General features: G+C 34.6%; 1 protein-coding gene across 2 annotated transcripts in view; it reads left to right on the plus strand.

The window, feature by feature from the left end:
- The window catches only part of LOC124360497 (histone-lysine N-methyltransferase EHMT2), a 60,759-nt gene that overhangs the window by 10,507 nt on the left and 33,475 nt on the right, over window positions 1–16,777 (plus strand). Inside the window, exons 4-7 of one of the 2 annotated variants that reach the window (XM_046814176.1) lie at window positions 9,998–10,098; window positions 13,318–13,578; window positions 14,082–14,257; window positions 15,896–16,114. In XM_046814176.1, the coding sequence (XP_046670132.1) occupies window positions 9,998–10,098; window positions 13,318–13,578; window positions 14,082–14,257; window positions 15,896–16,114 (757 nt within the window). The remainder of the gene's footprint in view (window positions 1–9,997; window positions 10,099–13,317; window positions 13,579–14,081; window positions 14,258–15,895; window positions 16,115–16,777) is intronic. The other variant, XM_046814177.1, reaches the window with a different exon arrangement.

A 16,777-nucleotide genomic window follows, 5' to 3' on the forward strand; every position in this document is an offset into this window, starting at 1 on the left:
CATTTAGAGCTTGTAAACTCAATGTTGAGTGACCTTATCAAAGGTTACTCTTGGTTAAGGTCTATGCGGGGGGAACAAATGATCACAGACGCCCTCAAAATGATTTCCCCAGATTTTGAATCTTATTTATTTTGTTTTAAATGTTAGTACTGCTTATATATCTGATATAGAGTCAAGAGAGTTTATATATACCAATGATATTTTATATATAAACTAGCTGACTTGGCCATGCTTCGTTGTGGTGTGGTTATTATAGATTAACATTGTGTACAAATTATGCATAATTATTGTGTATTGTATTAAATTCAAGTACAATAAGTAATATTTAAGTAATATCAAAATTCTTTATTGTTTACATATATGTGAATTATCCATGGCTTTACTCACAATTTTGTATGCTTTGCAACTGTATGAGTATTTGGTTTGGGTAAATTATACTTTTGTCACCAATGTCGAGATTGCCTTGTTGCCAAAATCAAGAAAATCTGTCTAAAAGTGTATATTTATGGCCATTATATACAGGGTTTGTCCGGAAAGTAATAGGACTGAGTCGACTAAAAAAATGTGTTGAGCAAATCGTTACAATTCTTTACAAACTTTCAAAATAGGCTCCCTTCTGCGTCGATGCAGCGCTGCCAGCACGATTTCCAAGCATTGGAGGCGTCACAGAAGGCATTCTCCGGAATAGCCTTTAGAGCCGCGGTGCAAGCTGCTTGGATCCCCTCTGTCGACTCAAAATGTTTGCCATTTCAGGCGAGGAAACAAAACAAAGTCTGGGGGGCCACATCTGGGCTGTAGGGCGGCTGTGGAAGAGTTGGGATGCCGCCCTTGGTCAGGTAGCTGTTCACAAGAAAGGTGGTGTGAGCCGCAATTTCTGGTCGCCAGTGAGCACTTTTGGGACCATCTTCGCACACACTTTGCGCATGTTCAAATGCTCCGTCAAAATTTCATGAACCACAGATTTCGGTAAATGTAACCTCTGGGCAATTAAACGAATACTTAGTCGACGGTCTGAGTTCAAAACTTTGCGCACATGAGTCACATTGTCGGTGTTTGTGGAAGTCGAAGGTCTTCCAGCACGGTCTTCATCAGCGACCTCTTCCCGGCCCTCCAAAAAGGCCTAGTGGCACCGAAACACACCACTTCTTGCTAAAGAAACATCTGGGTAAGCCTGCTTGATTATATCAAATGTCTCTGTCGCAGATTTACCGAGTTTCACACTGAATCTAATCGTGTACCTCTTCTCTAACGAACAATGCATTTTCAGCTTGCACCACTCACAGAAACACGTCACGTGAAAATGCCTGTCCTGACTCTTCAGTTTCTCGGAGACAACTGACCAGCCGCTTGTTCGTTAGCTAGGAACGCCTTCTACCGAATCCAGTCGTTGCGCGCACGCTCCGAAGTACAGTCTCGGCAAAAGAAAATCAGTCCTATTACTTTCCGGACAAACCCTGTAGTTGTTGTACAGTAGTTTAACACTTTGACTGTGGCTGACGTCTTATGACACACAATATGATTGATACTAGTTGGTCTCACTCAGTATAGAGCTGCAGTGAAAGTGTTAACTACATGTATTAGAGCTAGATAGTTATTGTATAGTAGTTTAACATGTTGACTGCAACTGACAACTTACGACACACAATCAGTTTGTTACTAGTTGGTCTCACTCAGTATAGAGCTGCAGTGAAAGTGTTAACTACATGTATTAGAGCTAGATAGTTATTGTATAGTAGTTTAACACTTTGACTGTGGCTGACAACTTATGACACACAATCAGTTTGTTACTAGTTGGTCTCACTCAGTATAGAGCTGCAGTGAAAGTGTTAACTACATGTATTAGAGCTAGATAGTTATTGTATAGTAGTTTAACATGTTGACTGCAACTGACAACTTATGACACACAATCAGTTTGTTACTAGTTGGTCTCACTCAGTATAGAGCTGCAGTGAAAGTGTTAACTACATGTATTAGAGCTAGATAGTTATTGTACAGTAGTTTAACATGTTGACTGCAACTGACAACTTATGACACACAATCAGTTTGTTACTAGTTGGTCTCACTCAGTATAGAGCTGCAGTGAAAGTGTTAACTACATGTATTAGAGCTAGATAGTTATTGTATAGTAGTTTAACATGTTGACTGCAACTGACAACTTATGACACACAATCAGTTTGTTACTAGTTGGTCTCACTCAGTATAGAGCTGCAGTGAAAGTGTTAACTACATGTATTACAGCTAGATAGTTATTGTACAGTAGTTTAACATGTTGACTGCAACTGACAACTTATGACACACAATCAGTTTGTTACTAGTTGGTCTCACTCAGTATAGAGCTGCAGTGAAAGTGTTAACTACATGTATTACAGCTAGATAGTTATTGTACAGTAGTTTAACATGTTGACTGCAACTGACAACTTATGACACACAATCAGTTTGTTACTAGTTGGTCTCACTCAGTATAGAGCTGCAGTGAAAGTGTTAACTACATGTATTAGAGCTAGATAGTTATTGTATAGTAGTTTAACATGTTGACTGCAACTGACAACTTATGACACACAATCAGTTTGTTACTAGTTGGTCTCACTCAGTATAGAGCTGCAGTGAAAGTGTTAACTACATGTATTAGAGCTAGATAGTTATTGTATAGTAGTTTAACATGTTGACTGCAACTGACAACTTATGACACACAATCAGTTTGTTACTAGTTGGTCTCACTCAGTATAGAGCTGCAGTGAAAGTGTTAACTACATGTATTAGAGCTAGATAGTTATTGTATAGTAGTTTAACATGTTGACTGCAACTGACAACTTATGACACACAATCAGTTTGTTACTAGTTGGTCTCACTCAGTATAGAGCTGCAGTGAAAGTGTTAACTACATGTATTAGAGCTAGATAGTTATTGTATAGTAGTTTAACATGTTGACTGCAACTGACAACTTATGACACACAATCAGTTTGTTACTAGTTGGTCTCACTCAGTATAGAGCTGCAGTGAAAGTGTTAACTACATGTATTAGAGCTAGATAGTTATTGTATAGTAGTTTAACATGTTGACTGCAACTGACAACTTATGACACACAATCAGTTTGTTACTAGTTGGTCTCACTCAGTATAGAGCTGCAGTGAAAGTGTTAACTACATGTATTAGAGCTAGATAGTTATTGTATAGTAGTTTAACACGTTGACTGCAACTGACAACTTATGACACACAATCAGTTTGTTACTAGTTGGTCTCACTCAGTATAGAGCTGCAGTGAAAGTGTTAACTACATGTATTAGAGCTAGATAGTTATTGTATAGTAGTTTAACACGTTGACTGCAACTGACAACTTATGACACACAATCAGTTTGTTACTAGTTGGTCTCACTCAGTATAGAGCTGCAGTGAAAGTGTTAACTACATGTATTAGAGCTAGATAGTTATTGTATAGTAGTTTAACACGTTGACTGCAACTGACAACTTATGACACACAATCAGTTTGTTACTAGTTGGTCTCACTCAGTATAGAGCTGCAGTGAAAGTGTTAACTACATGTATTACAGCTAGATAGTTATTGTATAGTAGTTTAACACGTTGACCATGGCTGACGCCTTACGACACACAATCGGTTGATTTTTTGGAACAGCATGACTACTGTAGTTGGTCTCACTCAGTATAGAGCTGCAGTGAAAGTGTTAACTACATGTATTACAGCTAGATAGTTATTGTATAGTAGTTTAACACGTTGACTGCAACTGACAACTTATGACACACAATCAGTTTGTTACTAGTTGGTCTCACTCAGTATAGAGCTGCAGTGAAAGTGTTAACTACATGTATTACAGCTAGATAGTTATTGTATAGTAGTTAAACACGTTGACCGTGGCTGACGCCTTAACGACACACAATCGGTTTGGTACTAGTTGGTCTCACTCAGTATGGAGCTGCAGTGAGTGTTAACCCTCCGAGTCTATTGTAAATATATTACAGTGATGCATGCACAACATAATTTTTGCTGTTGTCAAATATTTACCAATGTAACTTGACAACATTTTATATTTCTGTTTTAACTTTCTAAAATTGGGTTACTTTAAATTTTAGTTATGTATTATTTTTAAAACAACTATAATTTTGAAATATATTTTAAATTTTTTTGTTACAATTTTTCTATTTTTTCTTAAATAATAACAATGTTATAAATTTTATAGTTACACTGTTCATACCAAACAAAATGATATCCAGCACTTTATTATATTAGTTATTTTTAATATTTCTTTATAAATTTTGTAAGGAGAGTCGTCAAAATATGATGGAAACCTGGAAGATTTGCCTTTGTAATGATTTAAACAAAATATTATTTGATTTAAATATTTAGGAATATCCATGCAGTTTGTACACAGTTTACTGACTAAAATGTAGATTATTTATAAATTATGTTGAAGTTTAACTTTTCATAAAACACAGTTTTATGCCAGTAAGTGTTTAAATTATTATACTACTTTTACAACTGATTCTGTAAATTCATGATAGGACTTATGATTCAATAGAAGTTTCATAAATATATAAATTTAATCATATTCAATAAAAAATATTACCAAAGGTATAAGTAAAAAAGTAAATGTTCATACTTATCAGAATATATCTTTAATTAAAAGTTTTACTATAGTTATTTTCGTCTACATTATTCACCTTTGATTGGTCATCAGTATTAGTCTGGTACAGACATGAAGTAACAGATCTTCAAGTGCAAGTGTGGTTTAACTTTTAGGTGATTTTATATGGTTTGTTTAATGTAATAGTTTTTATTTTTTAATATTTTGCAATTTAAACCACTGGAATCAATATTTGAATCTAAATTGGAATGAAATGTAAGGCAAATTTAGTATGAAACTTAAAGTTTATTTTTATCTATATCTTAACCTCAATTATAATACAACATGCTATTATTGAATTTATCTGTCTATATATGATAACAAAACTAATTCTTGACAGCTATAGCTTATGATATTATTGTAGTTTCATAGTATTGACAACAGATAATAAATAAGCAAAATTAATTATTAGGACATGATTTATCCTGACGATTAATCCTCTATAGACCAGCAGAAGTGTCAGGAGCAACTCAGACTAGCACACTCACATACATATTCTGCAGATCTATAAGCGCTTGTGGAAAAAAGCTTTTATACAACAATTGAACACATTGTCCTAATTTTTGTTATTGCTTTTAGGCAGTAAAATGAAGAAAGTGACACATTTATTATTGTTGAAAAAATGGGAAGCATTACAACTTTAGTATAAAATTGTTTAACTTTTCCGTAAAAGTATCAAGTTATAATCGAATGTTGGTGTAGCCTATCTAATATATTTTTTAGGCTATTGATTGGCTGAGTGTTAGTGAAGCCTTTTACTTCAGGGGCTGAAAAAAATTCATTTCTGTCTGTATGTCTTCATGATATAACGAACTGACCTGTAGACTTGAAATGTTACACAAAGCTTCATATCTATACAGGCAACAGTGAGTTCTATGGTGGTACATGTCACTCCAATGCATTTGGCTGAGCGTCTTATATATTCCGCTACTGTTATAAACATATACAATAGTGTTACTGTGGTCTTATTGGTAACCATGATGGGAAAGAAATGAAACTTACTCAATGAACAATAATGTAGATATATTATCTGGGAAGATATCTTGAGAAATACAGTAGAGTCCCGGTAATCCGAGGTGAATGGGACCGAATGTATCTCGAATTGTGAAGAACTCGAATTATACGGAACACTTTGAGAAAAATTGGGTTATAATTAAAACTGAAGGCAAACAAAAGAAATATGCTTTTTTATAACAAATACCAGCATTAATAAATTACTTACAGAGGTCCAAAGATGCAATGTTTACTTAAAAAAACTCTCTAGAGTTTTTGTTTCACCATACTGTAGCGTTTGCGGGCAGCCATGTCTCTCCACCGCCGAAGCAATAACGTGTCTGCCGCTGTCGCCTCTGCTTGCTGCTCTACGTAGCGCAGGGCCGCATCCATGCCGCGTAGCCGTCGCTGTGAGTCATTGCCGGGTCTGTCTCCTGCACACTTTCTTCTTCGTCTCTCCCCGTCAGCTGTCATGTCCTGTGACCATCTCAACTATGGTGTCGTCTGTTGTCTCTAACTATTCGTCCCTACTCATCCACTCTCCAATATCAGTTTGATTTGTCCCATTGCAACCAGGATGTCTGTTTATTAAATTTATTAACGGTAGATCGTCATCTTCATCATCATTTTCAATTTTACACACTCCGATTTTTTTCCATGATTTCTGGTTTAATTTCGCTCCAAGCTTCAGCGATCCCAATAAATTACATCCTTGAATTGTGACTCTTTTCAGGAAATCTTTTATGGTGCCTCTTCCTTCAATTGTTTGAAACATTGATTGCAACAAACGGCGTCTGTACTTTTTTTTCAAAGTTTCAAGTACGCCTTGGTCCATAGGCTGAATGAGGCTGGTCACGATCGGTGGCAAAAACATCGTGCGTTATGCCATCGCATTGCAGTTCCCCTTTATCTGGGCGTGATCCTGCGTTATCAAGTGTTAAGATGGCTTATTAGAGGGTAGGTTGCTTTTTCTTCAAAAACTTTTTTTGGTTTCAGGAACAAATTCACTAAAAAAAAAAACCAGTTTTTAAAAAATTTGTTTGTCCATCCATGCGTTTTTTGGTGTGTATAAGTTGCTGGAAGCGTTGAAATAGACATGTTTTTAAACGCACGAGGCTTAGCAGACTTGCCAATGACAGTTAGTTTTAATTTATGGCTTCCCGATGCGTTTGAAGCGGCTAGCACAGTCAGTCTCTCTTTGCTTTTTTGTGACCCGGAGCAGCTTTTTCCTCCCGTGAAGCTAGAGTTTTTGATGGCAAAGTTTTTAAAATTCAAACCAGTTTCATCACAGTTGTAAATCTGATCAGGTGTTAAATTTTTCACTTTTAATAAGATTTTTAACTTTTCACAGAACTGAACAAACAGCCTCGGAATCCGCCGAGAGTTTTCCTCCCCACAAATTTTCTAACTGCCTCACGCCATAACGTTTTTTTATTCCAACGGTCAAAGCCATCCTACACTTGCCGTAAAATCTTCCTCACCTTCATTGATTTCATTGCGAAAGTACAATGCCTTTTCCTGTAAAATGGGTCCGGAAATAGGACAACCTTTGTTTCTTTGTTGACAAAACCATAAAAATAGGGCCTCGCTAGTTTTTTCATACTCTGCTTTTTTCATAGACTTCCGCTCATTAGTACACTTTTTCTGATGCAAAACTTTTCAATTTTTATCGCGATTCCTTCGCCAGTCACCAACTGTCACTTCACCAACTCCGTACTCTGCAGCTAATTTTTTTTAACGTTTCACCTTTATCAAGTCTTTTAAGAGCTTCTAGTTTTGTTTTTATCGGTACAAACTTTCTTTTACTTTTTGAACTCATAGTTCACTGTACAATGAACACATAAACACTTCAGAAAATACTTTTTTTACTAAAACTTAGTATTTACACAACAAGTTACTGTACGTTGTAAATAACAGACGGGTAAGCGCACTGCGATCGTAATCTAGAACAAACGTACCGCAGTCGAACGTGATGAGCAACGGACTGATTTATTTTTAGACAATTCGGGGCGCGATGTTCCGTGGCCTTGACAATAGGGTGGGGGTGGGGCGGTGCAAATGAAGTGGCACTGATGAGTCAGGCTGCCGCTTCTCCAAGTAGCCTAGCACTCAGTTTACAGACATGCGTTCGAGTGTGTTGTACAAATATGTCAATATCACATTTTTTTTTTTACATGTGTTGGCTCGGATTTAACGGAACCTCGGACTATCGAGACTCGAACTATCGCGACTCTACTTTTCATACATCAACTTTAAATTTCACATGAAACTTCATTCCTACTTAGACAAAACTGTGTTCTTTGATAGTGTGTATCCAACCGTGGAGTTTGGCTGAATGTAACTGAGGTACTCAGTAGGCGGATCAAATTTCTCTTTTGTCTGACGGACAAGATACAAATTTTTCTTTTCTATTTGACTTTTGTATCTGTCTGTATATCCACAGGACATCTAGAGAATGAAATGAGCCAGACTTAAACTATCGCATGCAACCTCAGTGCAGCCTTCTGCTACACGACACATGGTGTGGCGTACTTATGTCTTGTAATGTCATATGAAAGGGCATACAAAATTTATCAAATTTCATTTATTACACATTTCTTTGTAGCAAAATAAAATGTAATATAGTAATTTAACCAAAAGTAAAATTTTACCTTAATATGCAAAGATTTAGAAAATATGTTATATTATAAAATAATTATTAAAATCATATTTATATTTTATTTTCATTTTATTGGGTATATTTTTGTAGAGTAAAATACATATATTGTATTCAATTTTGTTTCTGAAGAAATAAACATAAAACACCCTTTCCTAAACTAAAATTTTACTTCCAGTTGTTCATAAAATGTCATGTTTGAGTCAAGTTTTGAATATAGATTATATTTTAGGTGCATTATAACTATAATACTATGTAAGAGACAATAAAAAGCTGTTTAAAATACATGTACAGTCTGTTTTTTTAAACAAATATGGCATTGTAGTATAGACCCTAAATAAAACGCTATCTAAATAGCTGCCGTCTTTGCTTGCACAGTCGCACTGTTACTGTCTGTCCTAATGGTAACTAAATGTGTAGAACAGACATTTTTTTGTAGTGTTTGTAAAAGATTAATTTCATTGTAAACTATTTTTCTTCGTATGTTTTTATAATTTAAGAAAAACATTCACTAAAACAATGTGATAGAAATGCTAAAAATTTGTAAAAACTTGTATCACTTGGAAACAGTAAAATCTAACAGATATTAGCCACAATATAACTTTTTCATGGTGTTGTTATATGGAATATGTCAGTATTATAGTAACAAAATATACACTTTTTCAATGCTTATTTGCACCAAAACATGCAAGTTTACGTTTAAGTTTAAATTACGCCAAATTCAACCACTAGGTTAGTTGTTAGAAAATGATATTGCCGTAATTTAAAGGCCAAAGAAAATTAAATACAATTAAAAACTCTTGTTTGTGGGTACTTTAGGACCTTTTCTTTCGGATATGTACATACGGTTAAATGGACCAGAATATTACAATACAGTACAATATTAAATGTTATTGAAATATGAATAAAATCAACAAAATTAACTGTAGAACTGGCATTAGTGAACCTTTATACTGGTAAGGCATTTTTGGTGTCTTTGCAAGCTATATTTCTTAAATTCATAACAAATATAGATTTCATACTTACACCATCATCATTGTACATGAGTCTTTTTCCTAATAAAAATTTAGTAAACTATGCTGTAGAATAAAATCTGTAGCTTGAATGACAAACCAACAGCAACAGAATTCAGATAACTAGATTGTAGCTGAGTGACGTAGAACACAGTAGTACCAACATCAAACTTCAGGAAAAAAATATTTAACTTCAATTGTGAAGTCAGAATATGATTTACTATATGATATGTTCGATATTGGTGATGCCACAACTATTAATTGTGATTTTTTATCAAAGTTTATAGTATGTTTTAACATTATTTGTTTATGAAAACCTCAAGTATCTTATATCCAAATACTCAGCATATCTTACCGAGTGTAAAGACAAATAGATTCAATTATAATCTGTATTTCAATGCCAAGATATATCACATTAAAAAAACATTAATCAAAAGACTCGCTGCAAGTCTTTTGCCAACAGGGACACATACAAAGTACTCGCCACTAGTCTTTAGTCAGTTCTAGGGTTAAATAAGAACTATTGGTAACAGAACTGGCTACCAAAATAAAACTATGCATTAGGAATACAGTTGATGATTTAGAGATCAGTAAACACATTCAAACTTTAAGAGTTTTTGGGTAACCAGAGCCCACATGTATACAGGGCAGACATACTGGTGTGATGCTGGTAATTTAGTGACTGTGTATTTGTGCAGATGCTGAGGAGAAAAGACGCCGAGTGGATGTACCATCACCCTGCCAGGGAGATGTGGAAGCAGAACCAAATAAGCCCGAGGCCACTGCAATATCTATTGGTGTAAGTTTTACTGAATATTAAAAAAGTTAAAAGATAGCAATATAGCTTGTTTATTCCTATTTAGGTATTTATTTTTATAGAATGGACTTAGCAATAAGTACTTATTTGTTAATATGGCATTTCTTTGCACAGTATTAACTTAACAAGCACTAAACAAAGAGTTAAAAATTTTGTTGTTTTTTTTTCAAGACTATAGATATTGGTCACATCCAAATATGATATAAATTAAGTGAAGAATAATTTTATTGGTGTCAAGTATAGTTTTCTATTATTAAGAATGAATATTTGAGGACAATCTCTATTGTTTAGTGTTTCCCATTAGGATAAAAGTGTTAGGACAAAATTACTAGGATGACTCTAGAAGTTTTGAGATATATGAATAGTGTTTGTGCTACCAAATGTTTGTTGTGATCCAAGTAATCCCCTCCAGCATCAATGCACCTTTGAAGACAGATTTTTCACTCCTTGAAAGGACCCAGCCACTCAGGTTTTGGAATGGATTCTAAATATATATGACTCTATTCATCAATTTCTGGTTCTGAAGGAAAGGGAGAATTGTGCAAATATTTTTTCAGGTTGAAGTATAATCAGAAGTTGTATGTAGCTAAATTGGGTGAATAAGAGAGATGCTCTATCATCATTTTGATGAATTTTCACCCAAAAACTCCAAAGGTTATGCCACAGTGTGAGGTAAGGGTTTGTCATGGTGCAAAATTTAATCTTTAATGTTAAAGTCCTGAAGTATTTCTGACAAACATTGCTTAGTGTGCTAATTTGCTGTGACAGTCATTTCTCCCTCCATTTAATAGCCTTCACCAGTCCAATACTCCTGAAGAAAGCAGTGTTTTTGGACAACTAAAAACTACTTATTTGTTATTGTGATACTTATCAAAACAACTGAGTTCACACAGACCTGGTTCGTCAAGGCACACTGCACAATAGTACATTGTTTCCTTACGCTTGCTTTCTTGGTAGCAAACGCGGCACCTCCGGGTAACTGACTTGACGTTTCCTTTGCGCTTCGTTAGTTTGGAGAGACGATGCATGCTGTTGCGCGTTTGTGTGATGAGCAATGGGGTTTCCTTTGAAGGGAGCAGGTCTTCAAGAACACGAACTCAGAAGTCATACAGGGACAGTCTATCTGAGTTGTACATGTTGTAGAGGTAAAAAGAATTTACTACAACAACCTGGAGAAAGTGCATTTCATTGCGATTCATTGTCTTCATCAGATGAAAAATTATCGTTAATAACATTATCGTCTTCCTCCATTATGAGTACATACACTTACACAGTCAACAGATACTATAATCCACTCACACAATATCGCAAAGCATACACAACAAACGAAAATGGCGAACCGGCAACGAATTGCACCAACTGACTCACCGAAACAGGCACACCTCGCTATGAGTGTTACAGCCTTCCCGGGCAACTGCTCAGCTCACACTGATGCAGTATGAAAGCAGCTGCCGTATGCCGAGCTCGCTCGTCCACCGCCCGGCACGCCATTTTCGCATGACGAGCATGCTCGTCACCCGCAGTGAATGTGTTAAAGAGGTCACATGGTTTTGATCGAGTGTGAGGAATCACAGCACCTATCTCGCGGAGAGTTTTATCATGTTCAAATATTCGTGTAAAATGTGATGTACCCATTTTGTTGAGATACCTACAGCATGACCAAACTTATGCACTTTCATTCTTCAATAACATTCCATGGATGTTATTGATGCTTTTCTGCGTGATCACTACTATTGGACGAACTGAACGTTCAGCATCACTATTGCTGTTATGACCACAATGGAACTGTGTAAACCTCTTCTTAACTATTTAAATTGAAGGTGCTGAGCCCACGTAGTATTTATCAAGTCTTTTCTTAGTCTCAGTGATGGATTTCTTACTTAAAAAGTAATGTTTAATTAGCACAAGAAATTCACTTTTTTCCATTTTCATGAAAATTCACGTGGTTTTCTGCTTTGAACGGCTATCAAATACCAAGTGCACGACACAGCTTGCTCAAAATTAGAAAGTTATCCACTGATAGATTACAGTTGACTGCAGCACTGTTGCATTTAAAGTTACTGCTTGGAAAATTCAGAACGTTACTGACTTATTAAACTACCCTCGTACTAGATGGGGAGGGGAGATGTAATATCTGCGCTGTACTTAACAATTTTTGATGAGTACTCATCTATTGTCTTAATGTTGTCAATTTTAAGTTATTTAAAATGGTTTTTAGTTCTATTACATCTGTGGTGATCAGCTGCATCATTATTCATTCAACCCCATAACTTGTCGTCTGAGAATTCTCCTTTTGTTTGTGTAAAATTAATTCTCCATTTCTGCAACTTGTATACAATAAATGTTAAAGAGTTCTGCAGTTTTAGTCGGATTATCCACATTCTCATTTGTTGATTTCAATTTGAATTTTTATGGTTTTCTTGTTGCCTTTCTTTTGTTTAGAATACTCCATAAATCCTTGGTTGTGTTATTTTCATTTAAAGCTTAAATTAACTCATGGTTATTTTAATGCAGACAGCTATGAACTGCTTGGTGTTGTTATGCATGTTGATAATTCAGAAACATCAACACCATCAATAATTTAGATGCCACAATTTAGACACAATTACAATTTAAATGTATTATTTGGTATATAACTTGAGGTGTGTAGGTCATGTATGCACTTGTGGTGCTTTCAGTGTTGAAAGTGTATAATATCCTTACACTTACTGACACTGAAATGGCGTACTCAATTTATGTAAACGTCGTGAACATAATTAAGATTTATTAAATCCAAAGCACAAGCTTATGCAGCAACAATCTTTGGACGCAATTAAAATAAAATATATTATTTATTGAAATAGTTATTTAATAATATTAGTTTATAACAATAAGTTTTCTAAAAACAGCATTTTCAACAATAACTATTTTTTTGATTGTTTTCTCCCTTTTTTATTTACTATCCTTTTTCTGTTTATATTCCATGAAGAAACTGTTTTTCTTTCATATTGTATCGAAGCAAAATTAATTATTCTCCTAAAATATGTAATAATACTAGCCTAAATGTTTCATGGTGTGAAAAACTTAATTGTAAATCTCCAAAAAGAAAACGGCAAAACTGTTGTGTGGCTAACTAAATAGCATAATATTTCAAATGAATAGCATGTAATGCTGAAGTTTCAGATTATTGTTGAGTAACGTAGTTTTGTTGTTGTCATGAAGGTGGGCACGGCAGGTGTGTGTCTGTGTAATAGACGAGAGAAAATCTATGCTAAGACTACCAGCTACCGCACCGAGCTGTACTGCCAGGCTGTAGACTCACTGGACGGCCGTCTCATTGGTTGCTGTAACACGGTCAGCAAAGACGATGCAAGACTCTTGCGGCCGAGTGCTCGAGTCCCCTTCTTGGTTCTCTGTGACGTTCACTACGACCGGTTACAACGTCACAACTGCTGCCCAGGGTGTGGCATCTTCTGTACACAGGCAAGCTACATAGTGCAGTATTCACGGACTGAGATGTAGTTGTGGTTGAGAGGAATCATTAAGATGGTTTAGGAGAAATTTGTTTTTTTTAATAACTGTAATTTAAGATGATTGGAATAAATGTGATGAATTAATATATATGTTTAGATTGTAAACACTTGGGTTTAGAATTCTATTTTCCAACTCACAGCCAAATAAAAAAGTTGCATCATAGACAGTAAGATGTTTTACTGCTGGTGGTGCAGTGCATACAATAAAAATACACAATATTTTATCCTTATTACATATATAGAAGTGTTGGTATGTAATAAGTTATTTCAGGCTGTCTGTGTTGTAGGGAAAGTGATATTTAAAACCAATAGGCTTTGGAGAGAATTATATTTACATATAAAATACTGGATACAAATAAAAAAGATTAATAATTTTTTCTTTTAAATTTATTATTACTCACTAAATATTACAAATTGAAGTAAAGTTCAAACTGGTAATCACTGTGTTTTCAGGGTAAGTTCGTGCAGTGTTGGGCTTACCACCAGTACCATCGGGAGTGTCAGCTGGAGGTGGAGGGCAGGCAGGTGTGTCCCCATTGTGGCAGCGATGATGCATATGATGTCAACATCAGTCTGGGAGCACATAAATATCCTGTCTTCTTCCCCTTGCAGAAACCAACAAAGAAAACGTAACTTTTCATACACATTTAATTGTATAGAAATAACTTTAAGTTAAATCAGTTAATTACAATATAAATATGCTTCAGTTCAGTTAATATTGGGTTTACAAGTGCTATTCAGAAGACAAAGCAGTTGAAGTATGGTCTACTAGAGTGCATGCTCGTTAGCTTAGCTTAGACTTTAACTTATGTGTATTATTTAGTTGATTAAACGATGTACCCATTTAGTGAATGTATCAAATTGAAGTTTGAATAAAAAAAATACATCACAGGAATACACAATGCTATTCATAGCAACCAATAAATGAACATGTTATCTGAAACTTCTAAGATCGGAAACATATCTTTTATACTTTAAAACAGGTTTTCCTTGATTTCGTAACGACCATAAACATTTTTGGACAGATATATTTCAAAAATCGTTTTAATTTATTTAAACGAGATCTCACTGACAGTCCAAAGACGAAGCAAAAATCCAAATTATGAATGAAGTGCAGTTAAAAGTGAACCAAAGAAAACAATATTTCCATCTACAAAAAAGACCATTACAACTGTTTTGTGGTCATAGATAATCTTAAATGTCAGGAGCATCATTGGAGAGGTGCCTTAATAACCACCTGCAAAATATTGCCTGATGTATCAGTCTGTTGGACTTTACATTTAACAGCTCATTGAACAAATGCTTCATGGTTCAGTCAGTTTTCTAAAATTTGTAGAACTATTTGTAAAAATTGCTAAAAATACATATTTTGAAAAGACTATTGAAAATATGTGCTATTTTTTATATATGATTTAAACTCTTTCCAATCTTATTTATCATATATTTAATGTTTCTGATTGGCATAACTGCGTAAAATATAACATTGATTTTAGCCGGCTGATTTTTAGTTGCAGGCGGGGACTTATAATAGTTGTAGTCAGGGTGGTTTAAAATGTTGCTTGAATACCGGTGAAAGCTAATTATTTTTTATTAGGTCATTGTGAATAAGAAAATGGATAATGTTTCTTGAAAAACATTGTTTTGAGGTAACTTACTATACTTATAAATTTTATATTGAGTTACATAATATGTATGAATAAATGCACATAATCATGTAAATATGTATTGTATATTTCCTTTTTATAATTAATGTCTAATATTTTAGTTTACTTTGGTGAAGTTTCATAACAAGGCTATATATCCCATAGAATTCAAGTTATTGTATTTTGTTTATAAAATCAGCTAAACCAGAAAAAAGATAAACTTGAGGTGAAAAATGCCAGTAAAAAGAAGCATGCCAACGCATTAGTGATGGCAAAAACTTTAATATAGTAATAATCTTAACTAATAGTGCTTTCTAATGAAAGATAAAAGAAACAATGCATACAAATGCGCACCCAATGGACTTGTATAATTTTGAAATTTAAGAGAAATGGTATAAATACTTTAGAGGTGTAAGATAGTGATGTTCATTTTGGACCCTGAACAAGCCATAGCATCTAAAATTATGCATTGATCTCTTTTTTGCATGTTTCATAAGAATTTAGTATTTAGGTATATGGATCTTGAAGGACCAAATTGTAATATATTTAGGTTTTTTTTGTTGAAGTTTTTATCATATATAAAAAATACATGTAAAATTTAAAAATAATGAATTTTGTTGTTAGGCCCAGTGCAAAGATGACATTCACTTATAAGGCTGACCAGTCAGAAGATGACAAAATGAAGGAGATAGATCAGAATGGTCCGCTCGTGCCTGCTACCTCCCTAGTGCTGCCTTCCGGTCTACAGATTTCCTCCATGGGCTTGCCCGCCCCCCTGGACAAGGACAAGTTAGAACACTTATTGCATGTTGCGTGTTCTATTGACTCTCTTAGTATGCCAAGGTCTGCTTCAGTTTTTAGTTTTTTCATTTTGCTTTATGTTATGCATTACTTTAAGCGTTTGTAGTTTTAAAAGTTTTAATTTGTTTTAAATAGCAAAATATGAAACAAAAGAGATGTGCAAGTTTTACCATGTATGGAAGAGGCACTTGTAATTAATAGGTTTGCTACGCTTGGTGTCACTGGCCAGTCAGCTGAGGTGTTTTATTGTGTGGCATGTTTTTGTAGCTTATGTTTGCATCTTTGGTCATCGGTCTGTACACTTACGTTATAAAGTAAACATAAACGTAGTCACTACTTGATTTATTAATACTTCCAGATGTGTTATGTCTCCAGATAAGGTCATATATAAATAGATTTCTAGATTCAGTTTTGTCAGAGTGGTGCATACTTTAAAGTTTAATGAAACAAGGATATTTGTAAAATTTAAAGTTTAAACAAATTAATTTCTTTATACCTTAAAGAAAAAAAATAAACATCAATAATCCATCAAGATAAGCATTAATTCTAGTCAGCATTGGGAAATCTCACAGTACTAAGGTTACTCTTAATGTAATATAAATAATATTTCTTATCAGTTTATGCAGGGTGTCTACCGAAGAAAATCCCAAGTTTTTGGGGGTGCCAGGAAGTCCCAAGAAAATTACCATTTTTCATTAATACTTT

The sequence above is a fragment of the Homalodisca vitripennis genome, chromosome 4, assembly GCF_021130785.1.
Source record: "Homalodisca vitripennis isolate AUS2020 chromosome 4, UT_GWSS_2.1, whole genome shotgun sequence".
Taxonomy (NCBI): domain Eukaryota; kingdom Metazoa; phylum Arthropoda; class Insecta; order Hemiptera; family Cicadellidae; genus Homalodisca; species Homalodisca vitripennis.